At 42.4% G+C, this 25,813-nt stretch overlaps 1 protein-coding gene across 2 annotated transcripts in view; it reads right to left on the bottom strand.

The window, feature by feature from the left end:
* The window catches only part of HPS4 (HPS4 biogenesis of lysosomal organelles complex 3 subunit 2), a 72,888-nt gene that overhangs the window by 45,818 nt on the left and 1,257 nt on the right, over positions 1-25,813 (bottom strand). For both annotated transcript variants that reach the window (XM_077295386.1, XM_077295393.1), the window contains exons 2-4: positions 24,320-24,444; positions 22,973-23,063; positions 2,803-2,946 (exon numbers count right to left, since the gene is read on the bottom strand). In XM_077295386.1, coding sequence (XP_077151501.1) covers positions 2,803-2,946; positions 22,973-23,063; positions 24,320-24,360 — 276 coding nt within the window. In that variant the 5' untranslated portion in view covers positions 24,361-24,444. The remainder of the gene's footprint in view (positions 1-2,802; positions 2,947-22,972; positions 23,064-24,319; positions 24,445-25,813) is intronic.

Raw genomic sequence — 25,813 nt, 5'->3', positions numbered from 1 at the left:
AAACCCCTCTCTAACAAGCTTTTATTATTAATTATAATAGCGGGGTAAATAGACCATTATACATAAAACATTCTGTCCGTGCACTGCCTAAATAACTATGATATAGTAAGAAGGCAATTGCCTAAGTATCAGTTGAAGTCCAAGATTACCCTAAAAGCAAAAAGTACTACAACCCCAATTACAGAAAAGTTGTGTAAAATGCAAGGAAACAATGAATGCAATTATTGGAAATGTCATAGAGCTATATTTTTTCACAACAGAACATAGAATATACAGTCATGGCCAAAAGTATTGACACCACTGCAATTCTGTCAGATAATACTCAGTTTCTTCCTGAAAATGATTGCAAACACAAATTCTTTGGTATTATTATCTTCATTTAATTTGTCTTAAATTAAAAAACACAAAAAGAATTGTCCTAAAGCCAAATTAGATATAATTCCACACCAAACATAAAAAAGGGGGTGGACAAAAGTATTGGCACTGTTCGAAAAATCATGTGATGCTTCTCTAATTTGTGTAATTAACAGCACCTGTAACTTACCTGTGGCACCTAACAGGAGTTGGCAATAACTAAATCACACTTGCAGCCAGTTGACATGGATTAAAGTTGACTTAACATCTGTCCTGTGTCCTTGTGTGTACCACATTGAGCATGGAGAAAACAAAGAAGACCAAAGAACTGTCTGAGGACTTGAGAAACCAAATTGTGAGGAAGCATGAGCAATCTCAAGGCTACAAGTCCATCTCCAAAGACCTGAATGTTCCTGTGTCTACCGTGCGCAGTGTCATCAAGAAGTTAAAGCCCATGGCACTGTGGCTAACCTCCCTAGATGTGGACGGAAAAGAAAAATTGACAAGAGATTTCAACGCAAGATTGTGCGGATGTTGGATAAAGAACCTCGACTAACATCCAAACAAGTTCAAGCTGCCCTGCAGTCCGAGGGTACAACAGTTTCAACCCGTACTATCCGTCGGCGTCTGAATGAAAAGGGACTGTATGGTAGGAGACCCAGGAAGACCAAACTTCTTACCCTGAGACATAAAAAAGCCAGGCTGGAGTTTGCCAAAACTTACCTGAAAAAGCCTTAAAAAATTTTGGAAGAATGTTCTCTGGTCAGATGAGACAAAAGCAGGGTGGATTGATTTAAATCACGCCGATTTAAATCATGATTTAAATCACGATTTAAATCAAAAGATTTTTTTCTATTTAAATCGGATCGATTTAAATCATGATTTTAATCATGATTTAAATCACTGATTTAAATCAAAAGGTTTTTTTTAATATAAATCACGATTAAAATGAGAAGTGAGAGCAGTGCGCATGTGCGCCCATAGTTACACGGACGAAACTAGGGGCAACGATCTAACGCCAGGGTGAGGGGGGGACCCCAAAGTAAGTAAAAATCTTTTTTGTTTTACTATATGGCAATAGGTAGGTGTTTAAAAGCAGCATGTCTTAATTGTATAAACTATTAATAGCCTCCACATTTTGTTCATACTGCCCCTTTAATTCCACACTTCTAGCTTGGTTTCACTTTTGGTTTAGTTTCTTTTTCCATTCAGTTGACATGCCCAAACTTGTTGGATAGTCAGCATCCTACAGAAACCTCTGGAAGAGCATGGCATTGTGAATGTTACACATATACAGCCTTTATTCTACTGAGTTAAACAACTCAGCTTTATCTCATGATGGAAGAACCTTTGGATGGTAAAATATTTTCCTCAAAAAGCAGTTTATTGAAAAAAATCCGATTTAAATCAAAAAAATCCGATTTAAATCAAAAAAATCCGATTTTTTTGATTTTTTTAAAAAAACATTGATTTTTATCCACCCTGGACAAAAGTAGAGCTTTTTGGGCAAAGGCATCAACATAGAGTTTACAGGAGAAAAAAAGAGGCATTCAAAGAAAAGAACACGGTCCCTACAGTCAAACATGGCAGAGGTTCCCTGATGTTTTGGGGTTGCTTTGCTGCCTCTGGCACTGGACTGCTTGACCGTGTGCATGGCTTTATGAAGTCTGAAGACTACCAACCAATTTTGCAGCATAATGTAGGGCCCAGTGTGAGGAAGCTGGATCTCCCTCAGAGGTCATGGGTCTTCCAGCAGGACAATGACCCAAAACACACTTCAAAAAGCACTAGAAAATGGTTTGAGAGAAAGCACTGGAGACTTCTAAGGTGGCCAGCAATGAGTCCAGACCTCAATCCCATAGAACACCTGTGGAGACATCTAAAAATGGCAGTTTGGAGAAGGCACCCTTCAAATATCAGGGACCTGGAGCAGTTTGCCAGAGAAGAATGGTCTAAAATTCCAGCAGAGCATTGTAAGAAACTCATTGATGGTTACCGGAAGCGGTTGGTCGCAGTTATTTTGGCTAAAGGTTGTGCAACCAAGTATTAGGCTGAGGGTGCCAATACTTTTGTCTGGCCCATTTTTGGAGTTTTGTGTGAGATGATCGATGTTTTGCTTTTTGCTTCATTCTCTTTTGTGTTTTTTCATTTAAGACAAATTAAATGAAGATAATAATACCAAAGAATTTGTGTTTGCAATCATTTTCAGGAAGAAACTGAGTATTATCTGACAGAATTGCAGGGGTGTCAATACTTCTGGCCATGACTGTATATCAGAAAATGAACATGAGACTTTTTCCATTTCATCTGTACAAATTAACTCATTTAGAACTTGCTAGGCCTTATTTAGGGTTATTCCGCCATTATCAAAGAGGGTATTAAGAGGCTGATCTAGCGCTAATACTAGGGGTAAATGCTCATGACTACTTTGCTTTAATAAATACTTACCCACAAATATTCCCCGTGCACCTGGATCGCAAATTTTTGTTTCCGCAACCGGATAAGATTGGGCGGAGAACCGGAAATCTCAGTCAGGCAGCGAACAACCCCCGCTATCTGTCCGCACAGTAACTCCTGCTGGTCAATGGCGGTCTGAAAGCACAGGTCAGCACATTAGTGCATACAGTAAGTTCTTATTATAGGACAGCTCCAAATACAGACACAGGAATGGACTAGTAGAAAACCAGGCGAGTAGCGCATGCCATGGATTCATCACGCCAAATTCCACCCTCGTAAAAAGGCTGTAATGGCCATGAATGATCAGCTTTCCCAGAAGCTTACAGAATGTCACAAGGCTTCCTCTTCATCTTTACCGTTAGTCTCTGTTAACTTGATAAAGAAGAAGATCTTGAAATGTCTCTACAGTGGAACCATGCTGGGAAGAAAAAGCTCTTCTTGTTTCTATAGAAAAGTCACATTAATGATGCATGATACAGTAAGGTTTTACAAGCACAGGACCGCAGAAATACTGGGACAGGAAACTCTGCAGCTGCCTCTTGCACACTGCTACATTCCCCTTGCTGTAAGGCAGCTTCAGTTTCCCATAATTACATACTATACTCATTCATTGCACTATGGCTGCAGATAAAATATCCTTCCCTTCACCCCCCATTGTGTCCCTATCAGTCTGCTGCCCCTTCACGGACTGCGCAGTGCTTAGAGATTCACCCATTCAAAGGAAAAACAAGATTGCCTCCATACAGTATACCGGCCTTTCTCAAATAATGCGGCTCTGCTACTATTCAAGCAAAAAAAAAAAAGAAAAGAAAAAAAGAAATTCGCAACTATTAGGATATGTCCACACATTGCATTTTTGGCCCATTTTCCCTGCAAAAAATGCAGCACTTTACTGTCCCAGCAGAGTGATGGAGATTTCAGAAATAAAATGCAAGTTTATTTTTTTCTTGCAGATCTTAACCCATTCTTCTAAATGGAAAAAGCATTTTCTTAAAAAAACGCATGCAAAAACGAGTGTAGTTAGCGCAGCTTTTTTCCTGCAACACATCAGTAATAGCAGCAAATACTAAGCAATGTTCAGCAAGTCTTTCGTGAACACAATTATGGATTAGGTACTTTTGTCAGTAAGATCAGCCGCCTGTATGGTCATGCAGATCACACAAAGTTGAATTAATCAATACCTTGATATGTGCAATCTAATGTCTTATTCCAGAGAAATCCACCTTTTTCCTAATATGTAAACGAGCTGTTAAGATCTATGGGCTGGACATAGATCTCCTTGAGAATCTGCCTCCAGAGACTATTTTAACTCTTTCGCACCAGAGCCAGTTTTCGCTTTAGTGACTGGACCAATGTTTAAAAGTCTGACCAGTGTCACTTTATGGGGTAATAACTCGAGAACTCTTCAACAGATCCCATTGATTCTCAGGTTGCATTTTGTGACATATTGTACTTCACGACAGGGGTAAAATTTGTTAAGACTCGACTTGCGTTCATTTCTAAAAATATTGGAAATCTGGTGTAAATTTTCAAAAATTATGCATTTTTCAATCTTTTCATTTTTATGCCCTTAAATCAGAGTTATGTCACCCAAACCAGTTAATAAATTACGGTACATTTCCCACATGTCTATAAGGTGGGCCATTTATATGGAGACAGCTAAATAAAATGGGAATGGTTGGTGACATCAGCTTCCTGTTTGTGGCACATTAGTATATGGGAGGGGGAAAACTTTTCAAGATGAGGGGTGACCATGGCGGCCATTTTGTATCCAACTTTATAAATGGCCCACCCAGGTGTATCCATATAAATGGCCCACCCTGTACTTTACATCAGCATAAAATTTTAAACATAAGAGAATAAAAATTAGAAAGTTAGATGGGTTAAAAATTGACCAGCAATTTATCCAACAAAATGTACAAAATCAAATTTTTGTTTTTTAGGGACCACATCACATTGGAAGTGACTTTGGGGGGGGGGCCTATATGACAGAAAATAATCAAAAGTGAAACCACTCTAAAAACTGCACCCCTCAAGGTGCTCAAACCCACATTAAAGAAGTTTATTAACCCTTCAGGTGCTTCACAGGAACTGAAGTACTAAAATGTTGCTTTGACCCCAAGTTTGTAATTTTCAAAAGTGTAATAGGAGAAAACGAACAGTACAATTTCTTCTGAATTCTCCAATACCCCATAAGTGGTCGAAAACTAATTTTGTGGCACAATGTAAAGCTCAGAAGGGAAGGAGCACCTTATTATTATTATTATTATTATTATTATTATTTGCGGTTATGGGTGCCATGTCATATTGGCAGAGCCCGTGAGGTGCCAGAATAGCAGAAACGCCCATATATGACCCCATTTTACAAACTACACCTCTCAATGAATTCATCTAGGGGTGCAGTGATTATATTGACACCATGGGTGTTACAGAATTTTATGCCATTGGGCAGTGAAGAAACAAATATTTACATTTTTTACCTGCAAAAAAAAAGAAAAAAAAAAAAGGTTTATCCCCAGATTTTAAATTTTCACACAGGGAAATGGGTAAAAATGGCACCATAATTTGTCACATGATTTCTGCTGAAAATGCAATACCGCATATGTGGCTGTACAGTACTGCTTAGCCACACGGCGAGATTTGGGAAGAACAAAGCACTATTTGCCTCCTGGAGAACAAATTAATGAAAGAATAGTTTGTAGACTCCATATACAGAGACCCTAAGTGCCAGAACAGCAGAAAGTGACCCCATTTTTGGAAATTATATCTCTTTGGGATTTGAGAATTTATCTACAGGTATAGTGATGATTTGACTATATGGGTGTTTTCCAGAAAAAAGCAGCAGTGGATGTTGCAGAGATTGCAAATATGCCAGTGTAGTGCCCAGCTCATGCTTCTGGAGACACGCACCCCGTAAATTAGTTGGGCTGTCATCACTACAGAAAAGACAAACATATGAACTCTAAATGTGGTTTAAGCACACGAAGGGAGGGGGACATTTGGATTTGGGAGTGTAGAATTTGCTGGATTTCTTTTGGGGGGCGAGGAGCAATAGTGGTATTCCAGAGCCTTTGTACTACCAGTAACATAGTTACATAGTTATTAAGGTTGAAGGAAGACTGTAAGTCCATCTAGTTCAACCCATAGCCTAACCTAACATGCCCTAACATGTTGATCCAGGGGAAGGCAAAAAAAAACCCCATGTGGCAAAGAGTAACTCCACCATGGGGAAAAAAATTTCTTCCCGACTCCACATACGGCAATCAGACTAGTTCCCTGGATCAACGCCTTATCAAGGAATCTAGTGTATATACCCTGTAACATTATACTTTTCCAGAAAGGTATCCAGTCCCCTCTTAAATTTAATTAATGAATCACTCATTACAACATCATACGACAGAGAGTTCCATAGTCTCACTGCTCTTACAGTAAAGAATCCGCGTCTGTTATTATGCTTAAACCTTCTTTCCTCCAGACGTAGAGGATGCCCCCTTGTCCCTGTCTCAGGTCTATGATTAAAAAGATCATCAGAAAGGTCTTTGTACTGTCCCCTCATATATTTATACATTAACATAAGATCACCCCTTAGCCTTCGTTTTTCCAAACTAAATAGCCCCAAGTGTAATAACCTATCTTGGTATTACAGACCCCCCAGTCCTCTAATAACCTTGGTCGCTCTTCTCTGCACCCGCTCTAGTACAGCTATGTCTTTCTTATACACCGGAGACCAGAACTGTGCACAGTATTCTAAGTGTGGTCGAACTAGTGACTTGTATAGAGGTAAAATTATGTTCTCCTCATGAGCATCTATGCCTCTTTTAATACATCCCATTATTTTATTTGCCTTTGTAGCAGCTGCCTGACACTGGCCACTGAATATGAGTTTGTCATCCACCCATACACCCAGGTCTTTTTCATTGACGGTTTTGCCCAGAGTTTTAGAATTAAGCACATAGTTATACATCTTATTACTTCCACCCAAGTGCATGATCTTACATTTATCCCCATTAAAGCTCATTTGCCATTTATCAGCCCAAGCTTCTAGTTTACATAAATCATCCTGTAATATAAAATTGTCCTCCCCTGTATTGATTACCCTGCAGAGTTTAGTGTCATCTGCAAATATTGAAATTCTACTCTGAATGCCCCCTACAAGGTCATTAATAAATATGTTAAAAAGAAGAGGGCCCAATACTGACCCCTGTGGTACCCCACTGCTAACCATGACCCAGTCCGAGTGTGCTCCATTAATAACCACCCTTTGTTTCCTATCCCTAAGCCAGCTCTCAACCCACTTACACATATTTTCCCCTATCCCCATTACTCTCATTTTATGTAACAACCTTTTGTGTGGCACCGTATCAAAAGCTTTGGAAAAGTCCATATACACTACGTCCACTGGGTTCCCTTGGTCCAGTCCGGAACTTACCTCTTCATAGAAGCTGATCAAATTAGTCTGACATGAACGGTCCCTAGTAAACCCGTGCTGATACTGGGTCATAAGGTTATTCCTCTTCAGATACTCCAGCATAGCATCCCTTAGAATGCCCTCCAGGATTTTACCCACAGTAGAGGTTAAACTTACTGGCCTATAATTACCGAGTTCAGTTTTTGCCCCTTTTTTGAATATTGGCACCACATTTGCTATACGCCAGTCCTGTGGTACAGACCCTGTTATTATGGAGTCTTTAAAGATTAAAAATAATGGTCTATCAATGACTGCACTTAGTTCCTGCAGTACTCGGGGGTGTATCCCATCCGGGCCCGGAGATTTGTCAATTTTTAGACGCCGCTGTACTTCCTGCTGGGTTAAGCAGGTGACATTTAATGGGGAATTTTTATCACTAGTCATTTTGTCTGCCATGGGATTTTCTTTTGTAAATACTGATGAAAAAAAGTCATTTAGCATATTGGCTTTTTCCTCATCCTCATCCACCATTTCACCCAGACTATTTTTAAGGGGGCCAACACTGTCATTTTTTAGTTTCTTACTATTTATATAGTTAAAGAATATTTTGGGATTATTTTTACTCTCTCTGGCAATGAGTCTCTCTGTCTCAATCTTTGCTGCCTTGATTTGCTTTTTACAGAATTTATTTAATTTTCTGTATTTATTTAATGCCTCCTCACTACCTACTTCCTTTAATTCTCTAAATGCTTTCTTTTTGTCCCTTATTGCGCCCCTTACAGCTCTATTTAGCCATATTGGTTTCCTCCTATTTCTAGTATGTTTATTCCCATACGGTATATACTGTGCACAGGTCCTATCCAGGATGCTAATAAATGTCTCCCATTTTCTTTGTGTATTTTTGTGTCTCAGGATATCGTCCCAGTTAATTGCACCAAGATCCTCTCTCATCCGTTGGAAATTTGCCCTCCTGAAGTTTAGTGTCCTTGTCACCCCCCTACTACCCATCTTATTAAAGGTTACATGAAAACTTATTATTTTGTGATCACTATTCCCCAAGTGACCCCCAACCCTTATATTTGATATGCGGTCTGGCCTGTTGGTTAGTATTAGGTCTAGCAGTGCCCCCCTCCTTGTTGGGTCCTGAACCAGTTGTGAAAGGTAATTGTCTCTCATAGTTGTCAAAAACCGATTACCTTTGCTGGAACTGCAGGTTTCTGTTCCCCAATCTATTTCAGGGTAGTTGAAGTCCCCCATAATAATGACTTCTCCTTGAGTCGCAGCTTCATCTATTTGCTTTACGAGGATATTCTCCATTGCTTCCATTAGTTTTGGAGATTTATAACAAACCCCTATCAGTAATTTATTATTTTTTCCCCCTCCCCTTATCTCCACCCACAGAGACTCTACATTTTCATTAGATTCACCTATATTATCACGCAGGATGGGTTTTAAGGTCGATTTTACATACAGACACACCCCACCTGAAAAGGCTATAGCCCTGCAAGTTAACAGCCCAGTCATGGCTCTCATCCAGCCACGTCTCAGATATCCCCACCATGTCATAATTATGCTCCAACAACATTAGTTCTAGAAGCCTCCTATATTTCCGCTAACAGATGACGAACCTGAGTGGGGGCTTTTTTTGTGGGAGTTGAAGCTTTCATTGGGAACATTTTACATAACATTTTGGATCACATTTATCCGGCGCTCTGCGCTAAGCACTCACATTGGGTTTTCCATCTAAATCTCTGAGTGACGTAATTCAGATGAAACCCTCGAGGGATAATGATACAGCAGAGTTACTCCAGACTCCGTCTGGCCTCTGTTCAGTGTTGTCCTCTGTTTTTTCTCACGGTACTAGCAGGGATCTCACTGAGGTCACCGCACTTCAACCTGGCTGGGAATGGAGCCTCAGTGACCGGAGGTTACCTCAATGACGTCACCACCGGTCACTGGGGATGCGCTCGAAGCAGTTCAGTCACCAGTGGTTCTCAGCCTGGACGGTCACATCTTGGCACCGTCCAGGTTGAAAACGGTTTATCCCCCAGACAAGGATTACGGCGTGGGACAGGTATGGTATATCGTTGTTCTTTTATTTTAGTTTTATAACAGGAGATCGAGGGCTTCAGTGGAATTAGGCGAGGTTTTAAGTATGGTTTAATTAAGAATATTAAAGGAGTCTGTGTCGTTCTTTCAATTAAAGGACTCTATTTTGGCTGTGTCATTATTTACCATGTAGCTACAGGATCAGTAATGGATAGATGTCTTATAGACGCCTCTCCATTACTAAGCCGTGGGCTTGAAGTCACCTGACAATACAAAAGTGACATCAACCCCACAAATATGAACCCCACTTGCCACCGCTACAGGGCAAGTGGGAAGAGCCGGGCAAAGGGACAGAATTGGCGAATCTAATAGATGTGCCTTTTGTGGGCAGCTGCGGGCTGCAATTTTTAGGCTGGGGAGGGGGGGTACAATATCCATAGCCCCTTACCAGCCTGAGAATACCAGCCCCCAGCTGTCTGCTTTAGCAAGGCTGGTTGTCAAAAATGGGGGAACCCCATGCCGTTTAAAGAAAAAAATATATATTTATTTAAATAATTAAAAAATACTGTGTGGAGACTTCTCTATTCCTGATAACTAGGCTTGCTGAAGCTGACAGGAGACTGTTATGATCCGGTGACCTTGGAGCCGCATGAGAGACTTTCTCAGGAGTAGGTGGTACCTGTACTGACCGCAAACCCTAAACTAACACCGCAACTAGAAGTAGCCGTGGGATGTACCTAACACGTCCTAGACACCTCGACACAGCCGGAGGACTAAATACCCCTATAGATGGAAATGGGAATTCTATCTTGCCTCAGAGCAGAACCCCAAAGGATAGGCAGCCCCCCACAAATATTGACTGTGAGTATAAGAGGAAAAACACACGCAGGCAGAAAAACAGGATTTAGCAAAAGAGGCACTTCTAGCTAAATAGAAAAGGATAGGACAGAATTCTAAGCGGTCAGTATTAAAATCCTAAAAATATCCACAGCAGATAATACAAATATTCTACATCTAACTAAAGACATAGAAAGTATATCTGCATCTCCTGAGAATCCAGCATGACTGAAAAATACAACAAAGTCTAAGATGGACAAAAATACAATGAATTGCACTGAATTGCAAAGCACACTGCATGTGTGCACAGAGACAAAAAACCAGACACTTATCTTAGCTGAATTGGCAGCAGGGCATGAGGAACCAGAGAGATGCAATCCCTCCAAGAACAATGGACAACTGGCAAGGACTCATGGATCCTGCACACCTAAATACTTAATAGAGCTGCAATCAGCAGAAACACCTGCCCTGGATTACAACCCCAAGACAACTGCACTACCACCAACAACCACCGGAGGGAGCCCAAGAGCAGAATTCACAACAGTACCCCCCCCCCCTTGAAGAGGGGTCACCGAACCCTCACCAGAGCCCCCAGGCCGATCAGGACGAGCCAGATGAAAGGCACGGACCAAATCAGCAGCATGGACATCAAAAATACAATGAATTGCACTGAATTGCAAAGCACACTGCATGTGTGCACAGAGACAAAAAAACAGACACTTATCTTAGCTGAATTGGCAGCAGGGCATGAGGAACCAGAGAGAGATGCAATCCCTGTTATGATCTGGTGGCCTAGGAGCAGCATGGACGAGCTCTGGAGTAGGTGGCCTCTATACTGACCGCAGACCCTGAACTTAACACCGCAACTAGAAGTAGCCGTGGGATGTTCCTGTCACTCCCTCGACACCTCGTCACAGCCGGAGGACTAATTACCCCTAAAGAGAGAAACAGGAAAACTATCTTGCCTCAGAGAAAATCCCCAAAGGAAAGACAGCCCCCACAAATATTGACTGTGAGAGGAGAGGGAAATTACAAACGCAGACTGAAAACAGAATTTAGCAAAGGAGGCCACGCTACCTAGAAAGAAAAGGCAGGACAGAGTACTGTGCGGTCAGTATTAAAAGACTACAAAAATCCACCACAGAGAATACAAAAATCTCCACACCTAACTAAAGGCATGGAGGGTAACTCTGCGACTCCAGAGCTTCCAGCTTGGCTGAATAAATCCTTACACAGACAAAGCTGGACAAGAAAAAACATAGCAATTCACTGAACTATAAAGTCCACCGCATGTGGACTGCAAAAACAAAGCCAGGACTTATCTTTGATGATTTGGACAATCCAGCAGGAGAAACCAAGCAGAGATGTGCATCCTCCAGAAAACAATTGACAACTGGCACTCACTAAAGGGTGAAGCCAGACTAAATAGCCCCGTCCAAAGTGGAAGCACCTGATGACTGCTGTGAAGGACAAACAGCAGCACTACCACTTATAACCACCGGAGGGAGCCCAAGAGCAGAACCCACAACAGAATTCACAACAAATCCCTCCAAGAACAATGGACAACTGGCAAGGACTCATGGATCCTGCACACCTAAATACCTAATAGAGACGCAATCAGCAGAAACACCTGCCCTGGATTACAACCCCAAGACAACTGCACTACCACCAACAACCACCGGAGGGAGCCCAAGAGCAGAATTCACAACAGGGGACCCCACGCTGTATTTTTTTTTTTTATTATTATTATTTATTTACAGCGCAGGAGCAGCTGATAAATACTCCCATCCGCCGCTCCTGCTCTCACTGTAATTAGCGGTAGACCGTGTCAGATGATGGGATCAGTAGTCCCATCCGCTGACACCAGTGACCGGAGGTAAACTTTATACCTCTGATCACAGTCGAGCGCTCACACTGTCTTTTGACAGCATGGTAACTGAAGCTCTCTGACCGGCGGGGATGATTTCACAGCCCATCAGAAGCGGTGTTTGCCGAACTGTCTTGCACATTACAGCGCAAACACTTGATACTCGGGCCCCCCATTCAAGTGAATGGGGTCCAGGTTTGGGTACTTTTCCGGTACCCGAACTCTAACTTTTTGTAACTGTTCAGCTGAACCCGAACATCCAGGTGTCCGCCCATCTCTACTAAGGAGGGCACGTCCTACTGACAGATTCCCTCTAATTAAAAAAATGTACAGTGCCTAAAAGTAGTATTCAACCCCCTGCAGATTTAGCAGGTTTAATAAGATGGAAATAAGTTAGAGCCTTCAAACTTCAAACAAGAGCAGGATTTATTAACAGATGCATAAATCTTACAAACCAAAAAGTTTTGTTGCTCAGTTAAATTTTTATAAATTTTAAACATAAAAGTGTGGGTCAATTATTATTCAACCCCTAGGTTTAATATTTTGTGGAATAACCTTTGTTTGCAATTACAGCTAATAATCGTCTTTTATAAGACCTGATCAGGCCGGCACAGGTCTCTGGAGTTATTTTGGCCCACTCCTCCATGCAGATCTTCTCCAAGTTATCTAGGTTCTTTGGGTGTCTCATGTGGACTTTAATCTTGAGCTCCTTCCACAAGTTTTCAATTGGGTTAAGGTCAGGAGACTGACTAGGCCACTGTAACACCTTGATTTTTTGCCTCTTGAACCAGGCCTTGGTTTTCTTGGCTGTGTGCTTTGGGTCGTTGTCTTGTTGGAAGATGAAATGACGACCCATCTTAAGATCCTTGATGGAGGAGCGGAGGTTCTTGGCCAAAATCTCCAGGTAGGCCGTGCTATCCATCTTCCCATGGATGCGGACCAGATGGCCAGGCCCCTTGGCTGAGAAACAGCCCCACAGCATGATGCTGCCACCACCATGCTTGACTGTAGGGATGGTATTCTTGGGGTCGTATGCAGTGCCATCCAGTCTCCAAACGTCACGTGTGTGGTTGGCACCAAAGATCTCGATCTTGGTCTCATCAGACCAGAGAACCTTGAACCAGTCAGTCTCAGAGTCCTCCAAGTGATCATGAGCAAACTGTAGAAGAGCCTTGACATGACGCTTTGAAAGTAAAGGTACCTTACGGGCTTGTCTGGAACGGAGACCATTGCGGTGGAGTACGTTACTTATGGTATTGACTGAAACCAATGTCCCCACTGCCATGAGATCTTCCCGGAGCTCCTTCCTTGTTGTCCTTGGGTTAGCCTTGACTCTTCGGACAAGCCTGGCCTCGGCACGGGAGGAAACTTTCAAAGGCTGTCCAGGCCGTGGAAGGCTAACAGTAGTTCCATAAGCCTTCCACTTCTGGATGATGCTCCCAACAGTGGAGACAGGTAGGCCCAACTCCTTGGAAAGGGTTTTGTACCCCTTGCCAGCCTTGTGACCCTCCACGATCTTGTCTCTGATGGCCTTGGAATGCTCCTTTGTCTTTCCCATGTTGACCATGTTTGAGTGCTGTTCACAAGTTTGGGGAGGGTCTTAAATGGTCAGAAAAGGCTGGAAAAAGAGATAATTAATCCAAACATGTGAAGCTCATTGTTCTTTGTGCCTGAACTACTTCTTAATACTTTAGGGGAACCAAACAGAATTCTGGTGGGTTGAGGGGTTGAATAATAAATGAACCTCTGAAAAGACTTTTCACAATTTAAAAAAAACAAACAAAGAAATAACATTCTTTTTTGCTGCAGTGCATTTCACACTTCCAGGCTGATCTACAGTCCAAATGTCACAATGCCAAGTTAATTCCAAAGGCACTGTATGTATAATAATAATAATAATAATTTTATTTATATAGCGCCAACATATTCCGCAGCGCTTTACAACTTATAGAGGGGACTTATACAGACAATAGACATTACAGCATAACAGAAATCACAGTTCAAAACAGATACCAGTAGGAATGAGGGCCCTGCTCGCAAGCTTACAATCTATGAGGAAAAGGGGAGACACGAGAGGTGGATGGTAACAATTGCTTTAGTTATTTGGACCAGCCATAGTGTAAGGCTCGGGTGTTCATGTAAAGCTGCATGAACCAGTTAACTACCTAAGTATGTAACAGTACAGACACAGAGGCTATTAACTGCATAAAGTGTATGAGAACATGATGGAGGAACGTGATTATGTTGTTGTTTTTTTATTAATAGGCCACACAGGGATAATTAGGTTAATGCGTTGAGGCGGTATGTATGTGTATATGTGTGTATATATATATATATATATATACATATATATATATATATATATATATATATATATATATATATATATATATATATATATATATATACACAGTGGGGCAAAAAAGTATTTAGTCAGTCAGCAATAGTGCAAGTTCCACCACTTAAAAAGATGAGAGGTGTCTGTAATTTACATCATAGGTAGACCTCAACTATGGGAGACAAACTGAGAAACAAAAATCCAGAAAATCACATTGTCTGTTTTTTTTATCATTTTATTTGCATATTATGGTGGAAAATAAGTATTTGGTCAGAAACAAACAATCAAGATTTCTGGCTCTCACAGACCTGTAACTTCTTCTTTAAGAGTCTCCTCTTTCCTCCACTCATTACCTGTAGTAATGGCACCTGTTTAAACTTGTTATCAGTATAAAAAGACACCTGTGCACACCCTCAAACAGTCTGACTCCAAACTCCACTATGGTGAAGACCAAAGAGCTGTCAAAGGACACCAGAAACAAAATTGTTGCCCTGCACCAGGCTGGGAAGACTGAATCTGCAATAGCCAACCAGCTTGGAGTGAAGAAATCAACAGTGGGAGCAATAATTAGAAAATGGAAGACATTCAAGACCACTGATAATCTCCCTCGATCTGGGGCTCCACGCAAAATCCCACCCCGTGGGGTCAGAATGATCACAAGAACAGTGAGCAAAAATCCCAGAACCACGCGGGGGGACCTAGTGAATGAACTGCAGAGAGCTGGGACCAATGTAACAAGGCCTACCATAAGTAACACACTACGCCACCATGGACTCAGATCCTGCAGTGTCAGACGTGTCCCACTGCTTAAGCCAGTACATATCCGGGCCCGTCTGAAGTTTGCTAGAGAGCATTTGGATGATCCAGAGGAGTTTTGGGAGAATGTCCTATGGTCTGATGAAACCAAACTGGAACTGTTTGGTAGAAACACAACTTGTCGTGTTTGGAGGAAAAAGAATACTGAGTTGCATCCATCAAACACCATACCTACTGTAAAGCATGGTGGTGGAAACATCATGCTTTGGGGCTGTTTCTCTGCAAAGGGGCCAGGACGACTGATCCGGGTACATGAAAGAATGAATGGGGCCATGTATCGTGAGATTTTGAGTGCTAACCTCCTTCCATCAGCAAGGGCATTGAAGATGAAACGTGGCTGGGTCTTTCAACATGACAATGATCCAAAGCACACCGCCAGGGCAACGAAGGAGTGGCTTCGTAAGAAGCATTTCAAGGTCCTGGAGTGGCCTAGCCAGTCTCCAGATCTCAACCCTATAGAAAACCTTTGGAGGGAGTTGAAAGTCCGTGTTGCCAAGCGAAAAGCCAAAAACATCACTGCTCTAGAGGAGATCTGCATGGAGGAATGGGCCTACATACCACCAACAGTGTTTGGCAACTTTGTGAAGACTTACAGAAAATGTTTGACCTCTGTCATTGCCAACAAAGGATGTATTACAAAGTATTGAGATGAAATTTTGTTTCTGACCAAATACTTATTTTCCACCATAATATGCAAATAAAATGATAAAAAAACAGACAATGTGATTTTCTGGATTTTTGTTCTCAGTTTGTCTCCCATAGTTGAGGTCTACCTATGATGTAAATTACAGACGCCTCTCATCTTTTTAAGTGGTGGAACTTGCACTATTGCTGACTGACTAAATACTTTTTTGCCCCACTGTATATATATATATATATATATAATACATACTAGATGGTGGCCCGATTCTAACGCATCGGGTATTCTAGAATATGCATGTCCACGTAGTATATTGCCCAGCCACTTCTTCTCCTGCTTTCACTACGACCTTCTTAGAAAACACCAGTGATTGTCTTACCGCTGCCTCTAACATCATGTCCTCCCTCTATCTGAAACTGAACCTGTCAAAAACTGAACTCCTCGTGTTTTCTCCCTCTACTAACCTACCTTTGCCTGACATTGCCATCTCCGTGTGCGGTTCCACCATTACTCCAAAGCAACATGCCCGCGCCTTGGAGTCATCCTTGATTCCGAGCTTTCATTCACCCCCCACATCCGATCATTGGCTCGCTCTTCTTATCTGCATCTCAAAAACATTTCTAGAATTCGCCCTTTTCTTACTTTCGACTCTGCAAAAACTCTTACTGTCTCACTTATTCATTCTCGTCTGGACTATTGTAACTCTCTACTAATCGGCCTCCCTCTTACCAAACTCTCCCCGCTCCAATCTGTCCTGAATGCTGCTGCCAGGATCATATTCCTCACCAACCGTTACACCGATGCCTCTACCTTGTGCCAGTCATTACACTGGCTACCCATCCACTCCAGAATCCAGTACAAATCTACTACCCTCATCCACAAAGCACTCCATGACTCAGCACCACCCTACATCTCCTCCCTGGTCTCAGTCTACCACCCTACCCGTGCCCTCCGCTCCGCTAATGACCTCAGGTTAGCATCCTCAATAATCAGAACGTCCCACTCCCGTCTCCAAGACTTTACACGTGCTGCGCCGATTCTTTGGAATGCACTACCTAGGTTAATACGATTAATCCCCAATCCCCACAGTTTTAAGCGTGCCCTAAAAACTCATTTGTTCAGACTGGCCTACCGCCTCAACGCATTAACCTAACGATCCCTGTGTGACCTATCATAAAAAAAAACAAAACAAAAAAAAAACAACACATAATCAGGTTCCTCGTATCATGTTCTCATACACTTTATGCAGTTAATAGCCCTCTGTGTCTGTACTGTTACATACTTAGGCAGTTAACTGGTTCATGCAGCTTTACATGAACACCCGAGCCTTACACTATGGCTGGTCCAAATAAGTAAAGAAATTGTTACCATCCACCTCTCGTGTCTCCCCTTTTCCTCATAGTTTGTAAGCTTGCGAGCAGGGCCCTCATTCCTCCTGGTATCTAGTTTGAACTGTGATTTCTGTTATGCTGTAATGTCTATGTCTGTACAAGTCCCCTCTATAATTTGTAAAGCGCTGCGGAATATGTTGGCGCTAGATAAATAAAAGTATTATAATTATTATTATTATTGGCCAGCCACGTAGTATATTGGCCAGTCACGTAGTATATTGCCCAGTGACGTAGTATATTGCCCAGTGACGTAGTATATTGCCCAGCCACGTAGTATATTGCCCAGCCACGTAGTATATTGCCCAGCCACGTAGTATATTGCCCAGCCACGTAGTATATTGCCCAGCCACGTAGTATATAGCCCAGAGACATAGTATATCGCCCAGCCACGTAGTATATCGCCCAGCCACATAGTATATTGCCCAGCCACGTAGTACATTGCCCAGCCACGTAGTATATTGCCCAGCCACGTAGTATATTGCCCAGCCACGTACATAGTATATTGCCCAGTCACGTAGTATATTGCCCAGCCACGTAGTATATTGCCCAGTCACGTAGTATATTGCCCAGCCACGTAGTATATTGCCCAGCCACGTAGTATATTGCACAGCGACAGTATACAGCACAGAGCCACGTAGTATACAGACTTAAAATAAAAAATAAACATATACTCACCTTCCGAAGGCCCCTTGAAGTCCTGGCCCTGTGTGAGGTGCATGCGTCAGCTTCCGGTCCCAGGGTTGGTATGAGCGCAGGACCTGTGATGACGTCGCGGTCACATGACCGTGACGTCATGGCAGGTTCTTCGCGCATACCATCCTTGGCACCGGAACCTGCCGCTTGCATGGAGCGGTCACCGGAGCGTGGCGAGGAGCGGGAAAGGCGGCAGAAGGTGAGTATATAATGATTTTTTATTTTATTATTTTTAACATTAGATCTTTTTACAATCGATGCTGCATAGGCAGCATCAATAGTAAAAACTTGGTCACACAGGGTTAATAGCGGCAGTAACGGAGTGAGTTACCCGCGGCATAACGCGGTCCGTTACCGCTGGCATTAACCCTGTGTGAGCGGTGACTGGAGGGGAGTATGGAGCGGGCACTGACTGCGGGGAGTATGGAGCGGGCGCCGGGCACTGACTGCAGGGCAGTAGGGAGGGACTAATCAGACTGTGGCCGTCGCTGATTGGTCGCGGCAGCCATGACAGGCAGCTGGCGAGACCAATCAGCGACTTGGATTGACAGACAGAGGCCGCGACCAATGAATATCCGTGACAGACAGAAGGACAGAGACGGAAGTGACCCTTAGACAATTATATAGTAGATAATTATATATATATATATATATATATATATATATATATATATATATATATACGCATATATATATATACACATATATATATATACACATATACACACACACACACACACACACACAGTATATACATACATATATATAATACACACACACTTTCAGCAAGCACATAGACATAAGCATCGGTGGACTGTCTCTGAGGTACTGACTTCTGCAGAAGTATTTTCATTGGGTCATTCTGAAAAGAGGGGGAGGAGGTGACCTGTGAAATCACCTATTGTGATTGTTATTATCTACTGTGTTACTTCTCCTGACTGTGATGATAATGGGACACCTGAATTGTTATCTGCAGAACACAGGAAGTATGAGTCTAGTATGAGGATTAGGCTGAATTCACACATCAGTTTTTTCTTTTATGCAAAAATGATCACATTTTCCTCAGTGAGCTGGATTCAACATATACCCATTTTTGGTCCATATGACAGTCTTCACACAGTGTTCCATGTTATTATGCAAATTGGATTTAAGTGTCATAAAGATTTAATTGTTTTCATTTTCGAATAAACTCGTGGATGGTATTGTGTGTCAGGGCTCAATGGATCCCTGAAATCAATCTTAAATACATGTGATAATTAGTTTTCCAAGTGATTCTAATTTAAGGAAAACTACTTAAAAATGATGTTCCACATTATTAAGCAGGCCACAGGTTTCAAGTAATATGGGAAATAAAAAGGATCTCTCTGCTGCTGAAAAGCGTTAAATAGTGCAATGCCTTGGACAAGGTATGAAAACATTAGATATTTCCTGAAAACTTACGAGTGATCATCATACTGTGAAGAGATTTGTGACTGAAACAGAGCAGACCGAGTTCATGCAGTTAAAGGCATAATGAGGAAGGTTTCAGCCAGACAAATTCATTGGATTAAGAGAGCAGCTGCCAAAATACCATAACAAAGCAGCAAACAGTTATTTGAAGCTACTTGTGCCTCTGGAGTCCCTCGAACCACAAGGTGTAGGATCCTTCAAAGGCTTGCTTCAAATGGTTCATAAACCTACTATTCGGCCACCCCTAAGGGTATGTGCACACGTTGCAGAAAGGTGTGCGGATTTTTCCGCACTGATTTTGGCACTGCGGATTTACTGCGGAATTACAGTGGATTTATCGCGGTTTTTCACCTGCAGATTCCTATTATGAAGCAGGTGTAAACCACAGCGGAATCCGCACAAAGAATTAACATGCTGCGGAATAAACAACACAGCGTTTCCACACGTTTTTTTCTGCAAGATGTGCACTGCGGATTTTGTTTTCCATAGGTTTACATGGTACTGTAAACTCATGGAAAACTGCTGCGAATCTGCAGCGGCCAATCCGCTACGGATCCACAGCAAAATCCGCAACGTGTCCACATAGCATAAAGTGTTCACAAGCAGAAACGGTTGCAATGGGCCCAGACATACATGAAGACTAATTTTCAAACAGTCTTGTTTACTGATGTGTGTCGAGCAACTCTGGACGGTCCAGATGGATGGAGTAGTGGATCGTTGGTGGATGGCCACCATGTCCCAACAAGGCTGTGACGTCAGCAAGGAGGTGGAGGAGTCATGTTTTAGGCCAGAATCATGGGGAAACAGCTGGTAGGGCCCTTTAAGGTTCCTGAAGGTGTGAAAATGACCTCTGCAAAGTATATAGAGTTTCTGACTGACAACTTTCTTCCATAGTATAAAAAGCAGAAACGTGCCTTCAGGAGCAGAAGCATCTTCATGCATGACAATGCACCATCTCATGCTGCAAAGAATACCTCTGAGTCATTGGCTGCTATGGGCATAAAAGGAGATAAACTCATGGTATGGCCACCATCTTCCCCTGACCTCAACCCTATAGAGAACCTTTGGAGTATCATCAAGCAAAAGATCTATGAGGGTGGGAGGCAGTTCACATCAAAACAGCAGCTCTGGGAGGCTATTCTGGCTTCATGCTAAGAAATACAAGCAGAAACTCTCCAAAAACTCACAAGTTCAATGGATGCAAGAATTGTGAAGGTGATATCAAAGAAGGGTTCCGATGTTAACATGTAACTTGGCCTGTTAGGATGTTTTGGAGTTAAATAGCTTTTTTGTTCAGTGAATGTGACCTCCTAATGCTGCAAATTCCACAAATGAGCATTTTCAGTTCTTTAACTCCTTCATGACCTTGGGATTTTCCGTTTTTCCGTGTTCGTTTTTCACTCCCCTCCTTCCCAGAGCCAGAACTTTTTTATTTTTCCGTCAATATAGCCATGTGAGGGCTTATTTTTTGCGGGATGAGTTGTACTTTTGAACGACATCATTGGTTTTACGTCGTGTATTAGAAAACGGGAAAAAAATTCCAAGTGCAGTGAAATTGCAAAAAAAGTGCAGTCAGTCCCACACTTGTTTTTTGTTTGGCTTTTTTGCTAGTTTCCCTAAATGCTAAAACTGACCTGCCATTATGATTCTCCAGGTCAGTACGAATTCATAGACACCTAACATTACTAGGTTATTTTTTATCTAAGTGGTGAAAAAAAATTCCAAACTTTGCTTTAAAAAAAAAAAAAAAAAAAAAAAAAAAAAAAAAAAATTGCGCCATTTTCCGATACTCGTAGCGTCTCCATTTTTCATGATCTGGGGTCGGTTGAGGGCTTATTTTTTGCGTGCCGAGCTGGCGTTTTTAAATATTCCATTTTGGCGCAGATACATTCTTTTGATCGCCCATTATTGCATTTTAATGCAATGTCGCGGCGACCAAAAAAACGTAATTCTGGCGTTTCGAATTTTTTTCTCGCTACGCCGTTTAGCGATCAGGTTTAATGCTTTTTTTTGTATTGATAGATCGGGCGATTCTGAACGCGGCAATACCAAATATGTGTAGGTTTGATTTTTTTTTTATTGATTTATTTTGATTGGGGCGAAAGGGGGGTGATTTAAACTTTTATATTTTTTTTACATTTTTTTTTTACTTTTTTTTCTTTACTTTTACCATGCTTCAATAGCCTCCATGGGAGGCTAGAAGCTGGCACAGCACGATCGGCTCTGCTACATAGCAGCGATCTGATGTTCGCTGCTATGTAGCAGAAATGCAGGTGTGCTGTGAGCGCCGACCACAGGGTGGCGCTCACAGCTGCCGGGGATCAGCAACCATAAAGGTCTCAAGGACCTCTATGGTTACTATTCTGAAGCATCGCCGACCTCCGATCACCGCCGGAAGCGGTAGTTAAATGCCGCTGTCTGCGTTTGACAACGGCATTTAACTAGTTAATAGGCGTGGGCAGATCGCGATTCTGCCCGCGCCTATTACGGGCACGTCAGCTGTTCAAAACAGCTGACATGTCCCGGCTTTGATGCGGGCTCACCGCCGGAGCCCGCATCAAAGCGGGGCTTCTGACCTCGGACGTACTATCCCGTCCGAGGTCAGAAAGGGGTTAAAACATATCAAATGTTTAGAAATTCTACTGTGCCTAATAATTTGGAACAGTGCATTTTGAGTTTTTACTCATTTTGGAGATTATACTGTTATCATTGGGAGGTTTCTTCAATAAAATTCGATGTATACTCTAACGGGTGATGACTTTTATTAGACTGTCATTTGCTCCGACCATTTAGGAAAATCAGAGAAAAATGTCATTTGCATAATAATTTGGAACATGGTGTATTATTTGATTGTCTACCATTTTTCTTACATGAGGAAAAAAAATTAATGGAGGTTCCTTAGGCTTCTAAGGCTGGTTTCACATCTGCATCTGTGCGCGCAGCGTTTGATCGGCATAGATCCGCATGAGTCCTGCATACATATATTTAACATGGTATATGCATGTGTTGCTTCGCAGTGTGCGGCCCGGTCTGGCGAACGCAACAAGTTGCATTTTGGGAGGCGTCAAAAATCTGTCAAATATGCGCAGGCATGCGGATGAGTGCATTAAAAAAAACGCATTACTGTCTATGGGAACGTACACATGTCTCTGCGTACTTATGCGTTTGATGCGCTTGCGTACTTCGGACTGCACATGTCCAGGAACTGATTAGACACGCCCACTGAGACACGCCCTCCTGGGAATATCAAATGCATGCGCTTAAAAAACGCAAACGCATGTAAAAAACGCATACAAGCGCAGCGGCTTCTTGCCGTCATGCGGAAGTTGATGCAGGTAAAAAACGCTGCGTAATCGTGCATTTCCATGCGTTTTAGCATGCGTTTGTGTATGCAGATGATACGCTGCTCACAGACGCAAATGTAAACTTAGCATAAGTCAGTGAAAAATAGACACACAGATCCAACCAGGATCACACCCTCGGGCTGTTTTTTTTTTCATGGATCCATCCACTTATATGAGGGAGTTTAGTATACATATTTTTTATATAGACACTGACCTGGAAATTTGGAGAAAAAAAAAACATTAACAAAATAATTTTAAACTAAAACCCTTATATACACTTTCTGATGACACGTTCCGTTTAGGCACAGATTGTCTATTCAGATCATTACCTGCGGTGGATAGAAGTAACTAATTCCATCCCTAGTGGGGTCACCTTCTCCCTTTACCCGTGATCCATCATAGAGAAAAAAATGATTCATCCTGCATATAAATAAAAATTGGAAAGACTTAGCATTTTTTTTTTTTTTTACATAAAAAAGCTCTTGTGGCATTTTAAATGTAGATTGCCTTTAATAATGGTCTGAGGGTAAAGTTCTCTATAAGTAGGCACATTCTGGCCGAGAATTTAATAACACTTATTTAGATTAAAAAAATGCTGCTGCCAAACTACATGATATCCCTGAAGACTAGTGTATGCTCTGGCAATGGGGTTGTATTCTCTGAAGCATCACACATTTAGGTGTGGAAAGTCTCCGAGCATGTCCTTCAGCCTGGAGCTGTGGCTCAGATAAATATGGAATCTATTGTTTGCTCCTCCCGCCAATACACTGGAAACGCATCATTCATATCGCTGGGAGCAGGAGGCTCGTACTCTGCCAGCACTATATGCTCCTGGCTTCCCTACTACCTGTAGTACGTGGCCAAATCTCCTGCTCCTCGTGACATCCATGGTGCCCCTTCTGATCAGTAGGCCCAGTACGGCGCCATTCATGCATGATGCTTACTAATCAGAAAGGTCCCAGAGATGGCGCAGGTAGTAGGAGGTTTGCGTTACTCTGGCAATATGTCACATATAGGATCTACACTGGCAACGTAATGTTTGTTAAACCAACAGTGACCATTTAAGGGGGCTTTAACACTGCGTTTGGGCACCCGTTCGATGGCTCCGTTGGGGCTTACTGAACCCCCCCAAATGCGCGATTCGGACGTATGCGTCGACGAGGCCATTAGATATAAGGCCGCCAGCACAGCGATCGTGCATCATTTTCGAGCATGTACACATACTGTAGGCGGACACGCCGGTGTTGTAGACTGCATAGGTGCTAACATTGATTGGTGGGGGTCTGACCCCAAAGGACTACACTGATTGGGAGAGTGGGGTGCTTTTATCCCCATTAGAGGAGTAACAGTGCCCATGGTCGGCAACCACTCCATTCATTCCTTATAGGGCTGCACGTTGCTTTTTCCACAGAGAATGATTGAAGCTGTGGTCGGGCCATTTCATAACAGGGATAATAGATCTACTGATAAGTGTCAGTCTCAGCAGCCGACTGCCCACCGATTGGGACGGAACCGGGGACGGCGCTCTCATGGAACATAATGTGCTGTAAAAATACATTTCAGTTGCGTTCTGTGAGAAGCACAATGTGCCACTATAAATGTATGCAATCCTCAGTGTCTAGTGTTCTTCTAAATCACAGCGGGGTGTACTTACATCATAAATACTAGTAACTTACCATGACACCGGCTTGGGATCGGAAAAAAAGGGAGAGGCCATCGAATTCACATAGGATCATTCCATCGCTCTCCAATAATTACTGCACATCCTCATGTCCCGAAAATCTACTGGTCTCCAAGATACCTGTGAAGAACCCCCGAAGAATAAGCAGCAGTCCGGATGAGTAGACCGTACAGAAATCCACACAGGCATCGATATACACAAGTGTCATTACAGCCAAGAACAATCATTTTCACTGAAGCAGTTTTCTACTCTTCTTCGCATGGACATTTCTCAAGATTTGCAGCTTCTCTGCTGATGGAACCTTCCGGACCCTCACTGCTGACTTCCAGGGGATGAGAGTCCGTCCTGTCATGCGAGGATCACACAGGACCGTTCCAATTACAGCTTTTGTGTAAAAAAAATGCAATGTCAAAACCGCAGAAAATACTCACTGTGGGCACGTTAACACAATGTCTCTCAGGTGACAAACAGATCCATCTTTCAAGCAGAAGAAGCCTCCTAGTCTCTGGTGGTTTTGTAAACCTGAAGCGCCTTTTCTTTTTTTTAGCATTTTTTTGTCGATTCTTTAGCGCTTTTTCAACTCTGACAGCCGCCAGTATATTTTATTTTGTCTTTTTTTTTACTAAAATTTTTTTTAACATTGAAGAAAGTGTTTGCAGTTTTGGACGCAAAACGCTTAAAAAACAATCATAAAGACGTCCGGGCGCCTTTTGAGCTTTTCCATTGACTTGTATTATAAAGTACAGAAGGCCTTCAGAGAGGATGACACATGAACAATGGTCGGCTTCCATCTTTTATTAACCATTTGGTGCCGTTGGAAGCCTGAACTGGTTAAAAAAATGTTTAAAAGCCTAAACATACAAACAGCAATTTGGCATTCCATAGACATGCTTATCTCCGATCTGAACGCTTTCTCAGGCAGCTTTCTAAATGGACCGGCTCCAGCAGAGACTGGTATGCTGCAAATGTAAAAAAACAAAATGCAAGAAAAGCCAATGTCTGAGGGGACTCTGCTCAAATAACGGGAACGCAGCAGGTGGGGGAGACTCAGCTAACACACTTTTCAGGCACTATAACATGCTGTGGAAAATACCAACCAAATATCAATGGCGTAAATTTGGGGAGTTTTTCAGGCATAAAATATATTGAAAACCCTGAATTACTGGACTACACAGCGCCCATGGACTGATCTTACACACAGGCCCTTTTTCGGTGTTTCTGCCCCTGAATCAGTGTAATGATCCCCGCAGCGCACCCTGGACTCTCACCTGGGAGTTTCCATGTTATGATGGGGTGAAATGGGCCAGTGACTGGCTACAAGTATGGAGGCTCCACATGAAGGGGCTCACATTCCTGGACCCTCCGGCTAGACGTGTGTCTGCATCTAATGACTTGCTATGGTGTCACACGCTGTTGGACCTTCTACTGCTAGTCATTGCACCTTATGCACCGTAGACTTCTATGCACATCCCATGTGACTGCAGCTTTT

This window comes from Ranitomeya variabilis, chromosome 1, assembly GCF_051348905.1.
Source record: "Ranitomeya variabilis isolate aRanVar5 chromosome 1, aRanVar5.hap1, whole genome shotgun sequence".
Taxonomy (NCBI): Eukaryota; Metazoa; Chordata; class Amphibia; order Anura; family Dendrobatidae; genus Ranitomeya; species Ranitomeya variabilis.
Note: the sequence above shows the minus strand (reverse complement) of the source record. Positions and strands in the feature narration are given on the sequence as shown.